This window comes from Leuciscus leuciscus, assembly GCF_965113295.1.
Source record: "Leuciscus leuciscus genome assembly, chromosome: 15".
NCBI classification, from domain to species: domain Eukaryota; kingdom Metazoa; phylum Chordata; class Actinopteri; order Cypriniformes; family Leuciscidae; genus Leuciscus; species Leuciscus leuciscus.
In genome coordinates this window covers 36,254,396-36,269,634 of record NC_138739.1, presented here as the reverse complement: position 1 = coordinate 36,269,634, position 15,239 = coordinate 36,254,396, and the positions used below count along the sequence as shown (strand labels likewise).

The window sequence follows — 15,239 nt, the reverse complement described above, 5'->3', positions numbered from 1 at the left end:
TAAAAATACCACTCGCTGTAATGAAACGTTAATGAAAAGAAATTATAAACATTGAAAGACTCTTGATGCTAAGAATAAATTATAAATAAGCCACTCGTTTAAAAAAGAAAAATACCAGAAGAGGTTTATGAATACGGCAAACACAACTCAAGCACTCACAAGCACACCATAAGTATCACCGTCCTTGGATTTTAAAAGGATGTTCACAATAGACTCAAACAAAAAGCTTTTTGATTGGCTTTCCTGGTACTTGAAAAAAAAAAAACCCTGACTTTTCTTATATCAAGTTTCAAGAATCAGTAGACAAGGCAAGATTGCATACGTCCAAAACAGACTGTTAACTACACTCCCTAATTACCCAATAATCCTGAAACTCAACACTTAGAAAGGTTTCGGACCCCCATCCCAAAAGCTTGTTTTAAAGTGGTGCATTGCACAATACCCTTGATCCTGCGTCTGATGACCCCCATCCGGCACTTGAGCGAAACGGAAAACATATCCTCCTCTTACCGCCTCCTCTCCTCTTCAGCGACTCATCGTTGGAAGAAAAAAAAAAGAGAGGGAGAGGGGAGAATAGCTCCAAAGCACTGTGGTAGGAGTCACATGGCACTCTCAGGAGCAGTCCGCCACTCCACAAAGGCAGGGAGACAAAACAAGAAAAGGCAATTTCTCATTCTCTACCTCTCCACACGTTACATACCCATCCTAGCTGAGGAAAGTTGTGGCGCTCTCAGGCAAGGCAGCATCTGTCAGAATGACAGAGCGAGTGAGGGAGTTAAAAAAAAAACGAGCCTGGGAACAAACGAGTTGTTCGAGCTCCTGCCAAAGAACACCTCGGCATCTGAGTGCTTCCTTGTCATGTCTTTGGATCGGTACAAGAATGGTAATCAATATTTATAACTCCTTATCTTTTCTGACATCGCTCCCTCCTTTTGCAGTATTCTTCTTTTTTTTCTTCGCAAATCCTCCAGTGCGCCACTTGCCCTTCGCCTTTTTTTGCACTCTTGATCACTTTTTTTCTGTCTTTATCATTTTCTCTTTCTAGATCACACGCACAACCGGTAACACTGAAAAGCCTTTGGGAATTGAATAGAATTACTCCTGTCTTTTCCCACATTGGAATTCTGCTACAATTAATCACAGCAGCGCCGAGTTGATGATAGCAATACTCCACACAATGCATCAACTTACATAACAATAACACTCCTAATAAGTGAAGCAGGGGTAGGGATGAATGCAACTGCACTTTGTGGATGTGTACTTGCTTGCATTGTACTAAATATAAACGCAGCGTACAAGTTGCTAACTTACAATAGTTGTAAATCAAAATAGCTTAGGAATCTCCCTTCATTAGTAGTGTGAGACTTTTGCATAATAATGGTTTCTAAAATAAAAAGCTACCTAGAGAGGCATGACTTTTAATCATGATTCAAGGAGTTCCCCTGGGCTCTGTACTTGGCCCAATTAAACTTTGTAGCATGGATTGTATGCTTTGGGATTTACATAGATTTCAAATAGGATGAACTTCAAATTTATTAAAGGCAATAAACATCAAGATAAATCGACAAGATAAAGCATGACTTCATGTAGCACAGTGTATTCGTTTTCACGTTAACACAAACTAGAGGCATTAAATACATAACGTGATACTAAAGCATATATAACTAAAGTTTCCAACCTTCTTTAATTTTTCATCATTCTAAGACACCTACACATAAAACACATCACATAGTTCTTCATAATTAATGAAGATATGTAAATGACTGGAGCTTTTTACTAAAACATTAATGAGCTGCCTATCATGCCCCATATTCACATTGCCTTTTGATGTGCGGCGCTTACCTGAAAGTCCAGAGACATCTTTTCATGCAATATATCATATCGATTTCAAATTCATTCACATGCATAATGAAAAACAATAAAGTCACGAAACATTAAATATAATGATTAACTGATTTTCTGTTGCTTTAAGCTCATTCATTCATTTTAAATGTTACATTATAACAATTGCCTTGTAACATAATATTGGTTTAAATCTACATCATGTGTTAAACTGAGAAATGAGAAGAGAAATGTCAGTAGATATTTTCTTTCATCTTAAGAAGAGAGCACACTCAACCAATTCCGTCATGCTCATCAAAAGGCTAACACAGTTCCTCAGAGATGAACTTTCTCAACTATTACATTTCATTGACTAAAAAAGACATATAAAGCCAGATTTACAAAACAGGGCAAATTAGCGTGAGAGCGCAGTCCCATAAAAGTGCCGATGGGAGTGGAAAGTTCTGCTCGTGATCTACTGATGTCGCACAAATTAAAGAACACAGACATAGCCGGATCATTTCCACAATGACCAACACAATCTACCAAGAGTAGCATCAATAAGCGTCTGGTTTAAGACATGCTTTTTTTGGGCTGTAAATAATGGCGCAAATACCACACTGTAAAAAAAGATTTTTTGGTGAAGTAAATACTACTGAAAAAAAACTGTAATTTACATGAAAAAGTTAGTTCAGGCAAGAATTAAAAAAACTAAGTAAATTCCATATTAGTACTTAATTCAAGCGAGTAGAAATGAAAGCGTAAATATCAACTCAATAAAATTAAGTAAAAATTACTCAACTTTTCTGATACTGGGGTTCCCATCATGCACTGGACCTTGAATAATTAATGAGGTTCATTTTTCACTGGTTTCCAGCTGTATTTACACTGTTTTATCATTGCTTTTGTTGTCAGGATTAGTAACTTGCCATTTTGTGACATTTCGAGTAAATTTTCTGCTCAAAATGACACATTCAAACACAAAAACGATCCATCAAATGTTACCGTCATTGTGTATTGTCTACCAAGTATTGAGGTCTTTGCATTCACATGATGCTTAAAGGTATAGCGGAGGATCTTTCCAAATTTTAGATAAGACCCGCCCTTTCCACTTTTTGAAAAGTTTGATTGATTCACCAGAATGATTGACAATTAGGAGGACCAATAGTATAGGTTACCCACCAGGAAGTAAAACATCCTCCGCTATACCTTTAACATCTGACATGATATAGTATAAATTACTTAGATAATCTAAGTAAAACACATACTATAAATGACTGGTATAATTCAATATTATTGTTTGAGTGAAATGTAATGCAAAGGAAATTTCAACTAAATCGATAATAATCAACCTTTTACTAGCCAAGTTAAAATGACTTATTTTCTTTGTTACTTTCACTTAACTAGGTTAAGTAAAGTTTACTTAATTCCATATTCCAAGTACATTTAACTTAAAGATTTCTAATTAAAGCTACTGATAAATATGTTTAGGTTTTTACTTGGCAAATCTTTGTAAATTTACTAGCTTTTTCTGAGTGGTAAATCCTACTCCAAATTTTTTTCAGTGCAGTAAATTGACTAGCGCAAACTTTAGCAAATCTCCTCCCATAGCTTTAGCGTCTGAAAGGGAAACTCCTTCAAATGCATGGCCACAAAAGTAACTGTCCACACCTTTTCAGTGCTATTTTTTCACTGCTTGTGTTTAGTAAATCCTGACAGTAGTTTTTAAGAGGGTTAAGCTGTTAGTAAATCTGGCCCTTAGTTCACAAAATAGCTCAAGTTTACAGACTACCACAATACACAGTTACGTTATTGGCTGATTGATTAACTTGACCTCGGCCATTATTTGCAATATGAATCTACGAAGTTCTTAACAAACCACAGCCATTACCATTGGAGACATTAAGGCTTCTGTCATGCCTCATTATCAAAGCACACCAGATCTGCTTCATCTAGATGCTGCAAAGAGTTAAAACATTGTCTTTGATGCATCTTCAGTCGATTGAAACCCTTAGGCCATACAGAATCATACAGTGCTTCACAAAAGTACGTAAATTATTACGTAAATGTATACGCAGAGCATATTCCAGGCATTCCCTTAGAGCTGGACAAGTGACCCAAATGATATCTCAAATGACCAAACAAAATAATATATAAAATAAAACCTTGTAGAGCAACAATAGCAAACCCCTACTGTGAACTTAAGGCAGGTTACAGCATACAAATCCTGAAACGGATAAACGAACTGAATGAAGAAAACGGTGTTATACGTCAGTTATGAAAGCAAAATGTCTTTGATAGATTCTGCTGTCAGTACGCCTACTTCTCTCATTCTTTTCTAAAAGTGATGGCCCTGTTTCATCTTCAGCTCATAATGAATTATACCTCTTCCCCTGGGTGCAACACTCGACAAACAATAGAAATGAAACAAAAGTAAATGAATCATTTGTATGAAATTCTTTTCATAATTACTCCAAAAAGATGTATTTTACAGAAGCTGATACATTAATTGTGTTTTTGTTTTCACTATACGGTAATGAATCACATTTCCATCCGCTATAGCTCATGTGCTGCTAATAAGGTGATGAAAGGCTTTGTTTTAGGTTTTTTTTCTCTAAAAAGCATCTCAACTTTTCCATGCTACAGATTTTTTTTTTTCCGTCTACATAAAACTTGTAAGGTTTTGGTTCCACAAGAAAGATTAATGAACATTTCACAATATAAGTTGTTTCCTTTAAACTTTTTTTATAGCCCTGCTTCGCAGATTTTCAGGTAACCGTATTGCCTCTAAAATTGAAAGATTTGTCTTTTTTCCCCCCTTTCTTTTTACTCAAAGAAATGTGAAGGAAATATAGCTGCATTTTGATCTCTGGGCTTGCCGTGCAATTTACTCATAAATTCTGATTAAAATGCATGTTTGCCGCCCACCCCGAGAAAAAACAGACCAAAAACTAGGCCATTTCCAGAATAGCAGCAATCAGGCCTATTCTGTGCTACATAATAAAGTTGCCAAATAGAAAATTATTCAGCCATTAATAAAGCATGCGTGTGCTTTCCTGTTATATGACTCTCTCTCTCTCTCTCTCTCTCTCTCTATGAATTAGTGCTAAAAGACATAGTCACTTAAAGTATATTAAAAATTATTTGCATGCAAAAATTTAAATATATATAAAAGAATTTAATTAAGAACTAAATTTATAACCATGTTAATTAAACATATCCAAACATTTAATTTGGCATGTCCAGTAAACAATTCGGGGTGATGATGCAAACGAATCATTGAGGTTCTGTTCAATAGACATTCTGAACAGATTCATAGAAATCATTTAAAATGACCAACTTTCATAGAGCATTTGTGTTAGTTAAGTTTAAATGGTGCTATTAAAATATCTTCGTCCTAATGCTCTTATACTTGTGCACTGCCAGACAAGAAAAGATCAAGTCATTTAATGGCCAATAGCAATATTCACAATGTTGCCAGCCACATTATGCATCTTTCTGTTTCCTTTCCTCTTGCTTGATCTCTTCCTCTCTTCTCATGAGACATTTTGTTGTATACTAAGATGAAACTGTCACATTGTACACAGTTAGCAATAAGAACACAAAAAGCAGAAGTTTACTCCCGGTCCTGAAAGAGATGCTGCATCATTTCTCTAATGAGGACGGCGGTTCGGCCCACGTCTCCGCAGTGAGGACGCGGTGGTAGGAGGACCGTCGTGCGGTTACATGTCCTGCTGCTTCAACGCTGAGACTATCCGCTATCAGACTTAATGGAGAAAGTCTGTTCGGTAATGATATGGAGGAGCCAAGGTGAATGTCACTGATATCGATCTATGATTGGCCGTAGCTCATTTTGGGGGGAGATTGTGTGTAGAAGTTTAGTGGGGAAAAGCTTATTTTAAGTCTAGTCATAAATGACCAGTATCATGGAGTTAATTAATATAGGCTATACATATTATATAAAAAAAAAATAGATATGTATTTTAATTAATTAATTAAATATTGTGTGAAATAATTATTAAATTACAATTAAAAATCAAATCTTAAGGTGACACCCCAGGTGAATAGGGTATAGATATCACCATACTTTCCCAGTTGATCGATTGCATTGTGATTTTTTTAAATATTACAAGTATTCTGAAATGCTTTATTTAAATATGCAAATGAGGCATAATCTAATTAAATAAGCTTAAATTTGTATAAATCTCTAGAAGAGAAATCTGAACATTCATAAATACAGGTAAAAAAAAACACACATTTTGTCGCCATATTAGAGTCAAAGGTTTTTACAGAGGGGATCTGGGATATATCTTTAGAAATCAGAAAATCATGGAAGCTTATTTCCGTCACCAAAAAATTAAATTAAAAACTAATTGCGACTTTTCCTTTCGCAATCTTCATTGACTAGTTTTTCTTGCAATTGCGTGATATAATCTCTCAATTGCGAGTAATAAAGTCAGAATTGTGAGATATAAACTTGTAATTGTGAGGAAAAAAACTCAGAGTTGCGAGTTTATATCACTCAATTCTGAGAAAAAAGTCAGAATTGTGAGATAAAAAGTCGCAATTGTCTTTTAAATTCTTTCTTTCTTTCTTTCTTTCTTTCTTTCTTTCTTTCTTTCTTTCTTTCTTTCTTTCTTTCTTTCTTTCTTTCTTTCTTTCTTTCTTTCTTTCTTTCTTTCTAAAGCACAATTTAATACAACAATAGTTGCCCAAAGTGCTGTACAAAGAACTTACAGTAAATAAAATACTAATCATACAAAGAACAAATAGTACAACAATAACATACAAATAAATAGACACAAATGAAAAGTAAAACATGCCTCAGCACCTAATCGAGATTAAAAACAGATTTTAACCAAGTTTTAAAAATATGTATAATTTTGGAGGCATTCTGATATGCAATGGTAATATGTTCGTTCCACAGTTTAGGTGCAGCGACAGAAAAAGCCCGATCACCCCTGAGTTTCAGTCTGGATCTGGGAATAGTCAAGAGCAGTTGATCAGAGGACCTAAGAGATCTAGCAGATGTGTGCCGTTTTAGTAGGCCAGCAAGGTATGGTGGCGCCAAGCCATTTAATGATTTAAAAACAAATAAAACAAAATAATAAAAGTTTATATTCGATTCTGAAACACACCGGCAACCACTTAAGTGAGGATAAAAATTGGTGTACTATGCTCATATTTGCAAGAACTTGTCATATAACTTGTCAACAGTCTAGTGGCCGCATTCTGGATGGCCTGCAACCGCAGTAGTGCTGTCTGGCTAAAGAGAGTTACAATAGTGAAGCCGTGAAGAATGAAGGCATGAATGACTTTCTCAAAATCGTCAATGGAAAGCTTTACTTTGGCCAGAAGTCTCTGATTAAAAAAAGCAGGATTTGACAACAGCGTTTATTTGCTTTTCAGATTTAAAAGCTTTGTCAAATAAAACACCCAGATTCCTCACAACTGCTTTATTATACGGGGCCAAAACTGAGATTAAGAGGCACATAATTATTAGATGGCCAAAATATAATGACCTCTGTTTTATTGTCATTAAGTTTTAAAACATTTAAGGACATCCAGCTTTTTATGTCATTTCGACAAGCTAAAAGAGGAGTTAGGGCACTCTTGTTATTATGTTGCAGTGGCAGATAAATCTGCGTATCGTCAGCATAGCAATGAAAAGAAACACCATACTTCTTAAAAATAGATCCCAAAGGAAGCACATATAATGAAAACAAAACAGGAGCAAGGATTAACCCTTGTGGAACCCCAAAAGTTAGTGGAGCGGGAGTTGATAAGAATTTCGCCCAGATTAGCTGCAAAACTTCTGTTAGATAAACAGGACTTAATCCACTGAAGGGCAATTCCTCGAAGACCAGCACAGTGCTCCAGACGAGAAACCAAGATACTATTATCTATGGTATGAAATGCTGCGCTAAAATCTAATAATACCAAGATTGCCGAAGCTCCTGAATCAACGCTTAATAAAATATCATTATAAACTTTTAAAAGTGCTGATACAGTACTATGTTGTGCTCTAAAACCTGACTGACGGTCCATGGCGGAAACAAGCTTCCCTAGAAAATACTGTCGAAAGCCAGAGAAAAAAATTATAATCATAATCTTTAAAAAATAAAAAATAAAAAATAAAGCAAACATTCCTCAGTACAAACTTTCAGAATATACAGTAGATAGATAGAAATAAAATGGAAAAGTTTGGTATATGAAAAAACAAAACATTTTGAGAAAATGGCATTTAAAAATGGAAATAGTGCAAAAATAAAATAAACACTTACAATGTGTATTGTGTATTTTTCCTTTTCACTAGTCTGAAATAACATGATATGAAATGCCAAATCTCAAAATTGACCAGTTGTTTAAAAAAAAAAAGTTTTTTAATTATCCTATAGTGTCTTAGTTATTGAAATTAAATTCAAGCAAATAAAAAAATATTGAAATTTGAACTGAATTTAGAAATTGTGTAACTTTTCCCATTGAATTTGTTGTCAAATTTGTATTTTGTTCTATGTTCCCTATACAGTCCTGTAGATTTATACTGTTTGTGTGTATAAATTGCATCATTCAGGAAACTTCATTCTTCTCTTCACTTAATTCACATTCAGGTTCTCCTCTCATTCCTTCATATTCCCATCTCAACTTATCCCTGAGCTAAAGACCTCATTCTCTGACGCAACTGCGTGAAACAGCAGTTAGACACCGATCTGTTGCTTCTATCCAACACATTCTGGAAATCGAGAATTATTGATATGCTCATTAACAACTTTGGATGTGAGGAATCCTACGGAAAAGCAAGACCTCGACAACCGTCCCCATCCTGACGTCACGTCGCTGCCCATTCAGACTGTTTGTTCATGCTGTCAGCTGGTTTATTGAATTCCCTTGACAAAGGTTGAACATCAAGAGTTGAGATCAGTCATGTACAAGAGCTGGATTGCTCTCACGGTGGGTGAATCGTAGCTCTTTGATCCGAGCTTCAGGCTACTCGCTCCCTGCCGCCACGACAAAAGAGACTTGAGGGATTCTGTAGTTCATACCACTGAAAGACAAACAGAGACCTGGAGCCTCGGGGAAGATCCCAGTGTTTTGTACAGGCACTTCTTTGAAAGTGATCCTTTTGCTAGGAAGACAGAAGAGAATACATAAGATCGAGAAGAAAATGATAAAAGAAAGAATGGGGAATGAAGTCAAATGTCTGACTGCCAGTCCAACAGAGTGCCAATATGCTACAATATTTATGGCAGGAATGATTATGAGAAACTGTTGGATGAAAAAAGAAATTGTGCAACAAAGCTATGGTGATGAATACTTTGAAGCTTTGAAAGTGTCAGAACGTATTTTATAAAAAACAACACTTTGAGTCTTGAATCACTATGAAGTTGACAACTAGACGCTCAAGTTGCAACTTCATCTTCTTAGGTGCATTTTAGAGGCTGACGGGTGTATTGTGTAACTGCTAATATCAAATTGAGAGGAAATTCATTCATGTAGGTGTAGATAAAGGTGTCAGTTAAACTATACTCAAGCTAAAAGTATAGTTTTCTCCCTAATTCTCTGTCCATCTTAACTATCCAAACAAACTGACTGGCAAACCAAAATGAATCAAACTTTCCAGCACTACATAGGAGAAAGCATTTTATAGCATTAAATTATTTTTTGACATTAAATAGCATTGCGTCATTTGGTTTCTCTAAACCATTTTTTTTATTGGAAAAGCTGGGGGAAAAAACGAGAAACCGAGAAATGTAGTAAATTTAGTAGAGTCTCCACTTTTAGTGCAAATGTACAATTATTAGGAAATGGAAGTTACCTTAAACCAAGAAACGAACGTATAAAGGTAGGGATGCACGATGATATCGGCACAACATCGGCATCGGCCGATAAAAGCTTTAAATGACCATCATGAGCCTTGCCGATAGGGTGGCGTGTTTCCTATGTGCACGTGACGACCGTGAACGTAGCATGAGTGCCAGCAACTTAAACTTCCAACATGTGGAGGCATTTCCAAATGTGCTGGGGACAGAGACGCATTCGCAAGTGCATTTTCAGAAGTGCTGGGTACAATGACGCAGTAATTTTTTTTTCTCTTTCGTGCAGGTCATGTTTTGAAAGACGATGTCCTGTAGCTTACTAATGTAAGCTCTCCAAGCTACTATGCTCTCCACAGAGCATAAAACATTAATTTTATTTTATTTTTCGTGTTCGCATTTATGAGGAAAAACAGTGACAGTTCTCGGTAACGGACGTGAGCGCTCTGAAATCGGCACTAAAAGAGACTGCTTTAAAACTTTCACAGAGACCTCAAACAGAAAGCACAAAGCCTTTCTAAGTGAATTTCGTTTTGTATTAATTGTATCTTAATTTTAATCAATGTTTCATCAACCAATTGCCTGGATTTAATCAATAATAAATAAAGCAGATAATAGATAATAGATATCACGACACGGAGGCGCCGGCGCGTGAACTGGAGTTCGTCTCATAAATGAAACGAAACTCAGCATAGCCTACTTGCCTCACAGACCTGAGAAATATATCTATCATCTACAGAACGCTTGAAATCATATTTTTAAACAGAACAATTCAAAACGAAAGAAAACGATGTAATCCGAAAAGTGCATTTCTCTCAGGCGCGTTCACTACTGCGAAGATCGCGAGTCAGCATCGTCAATTTCACAGAAAACACTTGTTTATTAATAAACATTTAAAATGTCTCCTTGCTATATTTGACATATTCATAATCATTACTTTTGCGGTTCTTTGTGACAGCTTTTAGTTGCTTTATTGGCAGCGCCACCCTTACATGTTACATGAACGGGTCACCACCGCATCAGCTCCGAAAACAGGGGAGCATTTGGTAGACCTGTTCAAGTAGGAGAAAATGTAAATTTTTTATTTGAAAATGTATTTTTATTTATTTTACTCCTAAGGACTGAAGTTTGAAGTCTGAATTTAAAAATAAAATGTGGTACTGGCATATCATTTATTCTCCAAGTGAAATAATTTACCTATTTTTCAGGGGTGAATGTCTGTCTACATTTGTAAAATTATACATTTACGGTAGAATCAAATGTTGTTTTATTTGTCTTGTGTATTGCCTTATCTACAACACATGAGTGTAATACGGTAAAGGTAGTACAGGAGAGAGACTTGGAATTCTCTTCAGTAAAATTAAAGTGTAAATATATCAGGGGGAAAATGTGTATATACATCGGTATCGGTATCGGCATCGGCATCGGACAAAATTAGTTTGAAAATATCGGCATATCGAATATCGGCCAAAATGCAATATCGTGCATCCCTATATAAAGGTCATCAAATTGTCATCTGTGGGAATATGGAAACTTGTGAAAGAAACCTCAGAAAGGTCAATAATCACTTGAAGGAGTTTCGAGGTTCAGATGAGAACAGAATAAATCTGCATTAGTTAAGCTTATCAACAGCTCTTCTCTTACATGGAATGATACAAAAAGCCATTATGAGAACATATACGGTTAAACTTCTTAGTCAAAATTCAAATCAATAAGCATGGCACAAACTTGCCCAAAACAAAACTTAACACACAATAAATATTCAAATAGTTTAAGATTGTTTAAATTTCAAGATTGAAAAAGAGACTAAATAAAAAATTGACACATATTAAATACATTGCAGTTGCAAAAAATAAATTATGAACGCATACTAAGAACTTTCCAAATTTTAAAACAATCTTCATATAATAATAATAATTTTATTTTATTTATTTTTTTATAATAAATTCTTAGAAAATAAAAGTTGAATCAGTCAAAACTAATTAGTGATTCACAATTAAGCATTTTCAAGCCACTGTTTATGGCACTATAAAAATGCACTATAGAAATAATCAAAATGACATTAAATTCAAAAAGAGAAATTCAAAAAAGGTAATCTGTTATTAAAGTCACAACACTCAATTCTGCTGGAAATGAGCCATGAGACACGAAGAGAGTTAATTTCAGATATGATAACTCTTTTAATATCGCCTTAGAAGTTTTATCTCTGGATATAAAGGCGGTGAACTCAATATTTAAAGTGCTGATCTTTTTATATTGGAGTGCATGAGACAAATAATGTCACATAGTTGCCAAATGCACATTGAATGCCCCCCCCCCCAAAAAATATCAAAAGTGATTAAAAAGAACTTCTACGCAACATGCCAAATGAAAAAGGACATTCGATTTCCAAGCTTCTCAAGCTGCCTTTTCATCGAGTCCTTGCAGCTTTGTGCCATTTCATACAGAAATGAAAGAAGAGATGACAGGAGGTTTCTTTTACTAGCAGGATCCTGTAATCCTGTCAACAGTATGTCATCTCGCGCTTCCCACGGCTCACACTTATCGCTCAGGGAACAAGCTGTGAGTGGAGGAACCAAGCCACCGTGTCCCTCAGCACACTTTAAAAAGTAGCAACTGTGCAGATTTTCAGATTAGTTAAAAAGGTTGTCGAAAAGATCATTTTTATCACTTAATTCTGTCAAAAATTAGCCAACTAATGAACAAAAGCGTTTTAATGTTGACAACTTGTAGATACAGTAGGTCTAAATATCCAATTTCATGTATTTCAATATTATATCTTAAATGGTCATCATTTTATAGAGTGAAACATTATGGTTCCTTATGTAAACATAAGGACCATTGTAAAGCAACTTCAGACCACACATGGTTTCATAAACATCACAATATATAATACTGAGTAAATTGTTACTTTTGCTGCACCAATGTTACTATTTCTGAACAAATTCACGCGTATAGTGTTTCTTCAAGCAACACACAGTAATGGCATCCCTAAATAAATCTGTGTTAAATGAATTATTCAATAAATCAATCATAAAGACAGTCACATACTGTATGTTTCATTCCTGAATAAATAAATTTTTTTTATTAATTGGTAGAGTTTCAATAAATCACTTGTAAATGCAGTCACTTGTATAATTCCTGAATGAAACAGTGATTTGAACGAATCGGTTGAGTTGATGGTTCAATTAAAGGGCTGGTTGATTATGATTTCACTTTTCTAACTTTAGTTAGTGTGTAATGTTGCTGTTTGAGCATAAACAACATCTGCAAAGTTACGACGCTCAAAGTTCAAAGCAAAGGAAGATATTTGCTTTTAAAGAAATTGCTTTTTAAGGACTACAACATTCTTCACGGGTTAGTGACATCACCAACCCTAGAATTTACATAAACCCCGCCCCCTGAACACGATTTATAGATTATCAAGACAGAATATGCTAATCAATGACTAAGATAACTACACATCAACTACATAAATTCATCAACTAACCATTCAGAGATGTCCTGTTGCATTCTACATGTTGTCACTTCTTTTTGAGTCTTTCCATCATTGACACAAGCCATTGAAGCTCCGCCCCCCTGTGCTGTGAGCAGCAGCTCATTTGCATTTAAAGGAACAGACAAAACGATGCGTTTTTGCTCACCCTCAAAAAGTGACAACTTTAACATGCTATATAAAAATATCTGTGGGGTATTTTGTGCTGAAACTTCACATACACACTCTGGGGACATCAAAGACACATTTTACATCTTGTGGAAAGGGCATTATACCACCCCTTTAATCACTCATTAACATAGTCACTTGTGTAATTCATGAATAAATCAGTTGCTGAATTCAGAACCTAGTGTACTACTCTTACTCGCCTTTGGATTTTGGCTTGCTTAGTTATGGACACTTAAAATTCAACAATATTATTTATCTGCCTGCATTGACAACGTCATATGAGGACTGAACTGAGCTGAACAATGACATCACTGTTTTCATCAGAGCGGCTATATATATATAAATGAACTAAATTAATAACTTTTTTCAACAAAAATGAGCCATCACTGAACTTACTTAAGCTGGACAATGACTCTCTTCTAAAGCTGCTGTACAGTCAATACAATCTTTGTTGCATTAATTTCCTATTATCACTGTAGAGCTGCTTTGAAACAATCTGTATTGTAAAGCACTATTTAAATAAAGGTGACTTGACTTGACTTTGCGAGTGCTAAAATAAAAGTTTGTTCTATACAGTATGAATGTGTGTAGTATGAATGTAATTCAGGTGTACTACATTCGCCATGTTGTCATAAACAAGTGATGTGACTAGCATCAGTTTTGTCACTTCACTGCCATTTATAAATCCTCTCCTGTGGCCTCATGGGATAGTAAAGTGTCCATTGTATGCACACTACAGAATCTCACCTGAAGAAGTAAGTCATCTTTAAGTCTCAAGTACTGTGAATTCAGACATACATCTTTTCTGATTTCGTTTTTTGTCTACTTTATAGTAGTGAAGTAGGCAATTTCCAACGCAACCACAGTCACTTGCTTAATTCCTGAATGAATCAGTGTTTTGAATGAATCAGTTGAGTGAATGATTCAATGAATCCCTCATAAATGCACACACCTCTTTAACTCCTGAACGAATCTGTTTTTGAACAAATTGGTTGAGTGAATGATTCACTTGTAAAGACAGTTGCTTGGCGCCACCTGTTGGTGTAAATATGTACCTTGCAGAAAGAGTCAATAAAATCCCTATCACTAAAGCACAGACTGTCTAGAACACGCAAACACAGACAAGTGTCTAAATATTTTTGTTTATTTATATTTACGTTAAGTTACATTTTTGGCCTTTTAGATCGTATAGATAGACAAGTTTGGATTCAAACTTGGGTTGTCTGAGGCCTTGCTGCGCTGTGTGTCGGAGCGCTGGTTATGACTGACAAATATATATATACTTTAAAGCAATAATTTTCCAGTAGAGGCATATACTGTAGATGACTTAAAAACTAACATCTAAAAAGACCAAATATCCACTGGTTTCTAAGTTTCATAATTTCATGGACAAGCAACATGAAAAGTGCAGGGAAAAGAATAATTCTGCAAACTATGAATATTCAAAAGTAACTCAATCAAATAAGATGAATATGCCATTATCGCACTTCCGCGGATTTAATCTACCAACTGATGCGTTCACTCCATAAAACGAGGAACTCAAGGCCACGGATATACAAAATAATTGTTCAAATGAGTGAATCAAAGCTAGAGAGAAAAGAACAGTGGGGAAAAAAACATGTACTCTGACCTAATTTCACTCGACACAAGCTGGATATGACTGGTTAGGATTGAATTAAGTCAAGTACTTGCAAATGAGGCTGTATTCACGGTTGGTAAGAGATGACACATTCTTTTCATATTTATCTACCTTTTTTTTTCTTTTTTTTTGCTCCATTTTGGACACAAATTCATGTGGCTTCTCAACAAGAGATCTCAATAATGTCTCAAACTGTACTCACCCTCCAAAGTCTACAATTAAACACCAGAGATTAAAAACATTTCGTATATTCATGTCCGGTTTTAACTTCTCCTAGACAGGAATTTTAGCTGAAAGTTCT

The 15,239-nt window shown here is 35.3% G+C and overlaps 1 protein-coding gene and 1 long non-coding RNA gene across 5 annotated transcripts in view; one reads left to right on the top strand and one right to left on the bottom strand.

Annotated features, from left to right (window-relative positions):
* The window catches only part of grip2b (glutamate receptor interacting protein 2b), a 182,079-nt gene that overhangs the window by 99,660 nt on the left and 67,180 nt on the right, over window positions 1–15,239 (bottom strand). Inside the window, exon 1 of one of the 4 annotated variants that reach the window (XM_082137801.1) lies at window positions 443–624. The exons of the other annotated variants lie outside the window; for them this stretch is intronic. Coding sequence (XP_081993927.1) covers window positions 443–497 — 55 coding nt within the window. The 5' untranslated portion in view covers window positions 498–624. Of the gene's footprint in view, window positions 1–442; window positions 625–15,239 lie in introns of those variants that run through there. 4 annotated transcript variants of the gene reach the window in all.
* Window positions 761–9,354, top strand: LOC309475260. The gene is made up of 3 exons (XR_014197588.1): window positions 761–883; window positions 5,409–5,631; window positions 8,433–9,354. It is a non-coding gene; the product is annotated as an uncharacterized lncRNA (long non-coding RNA).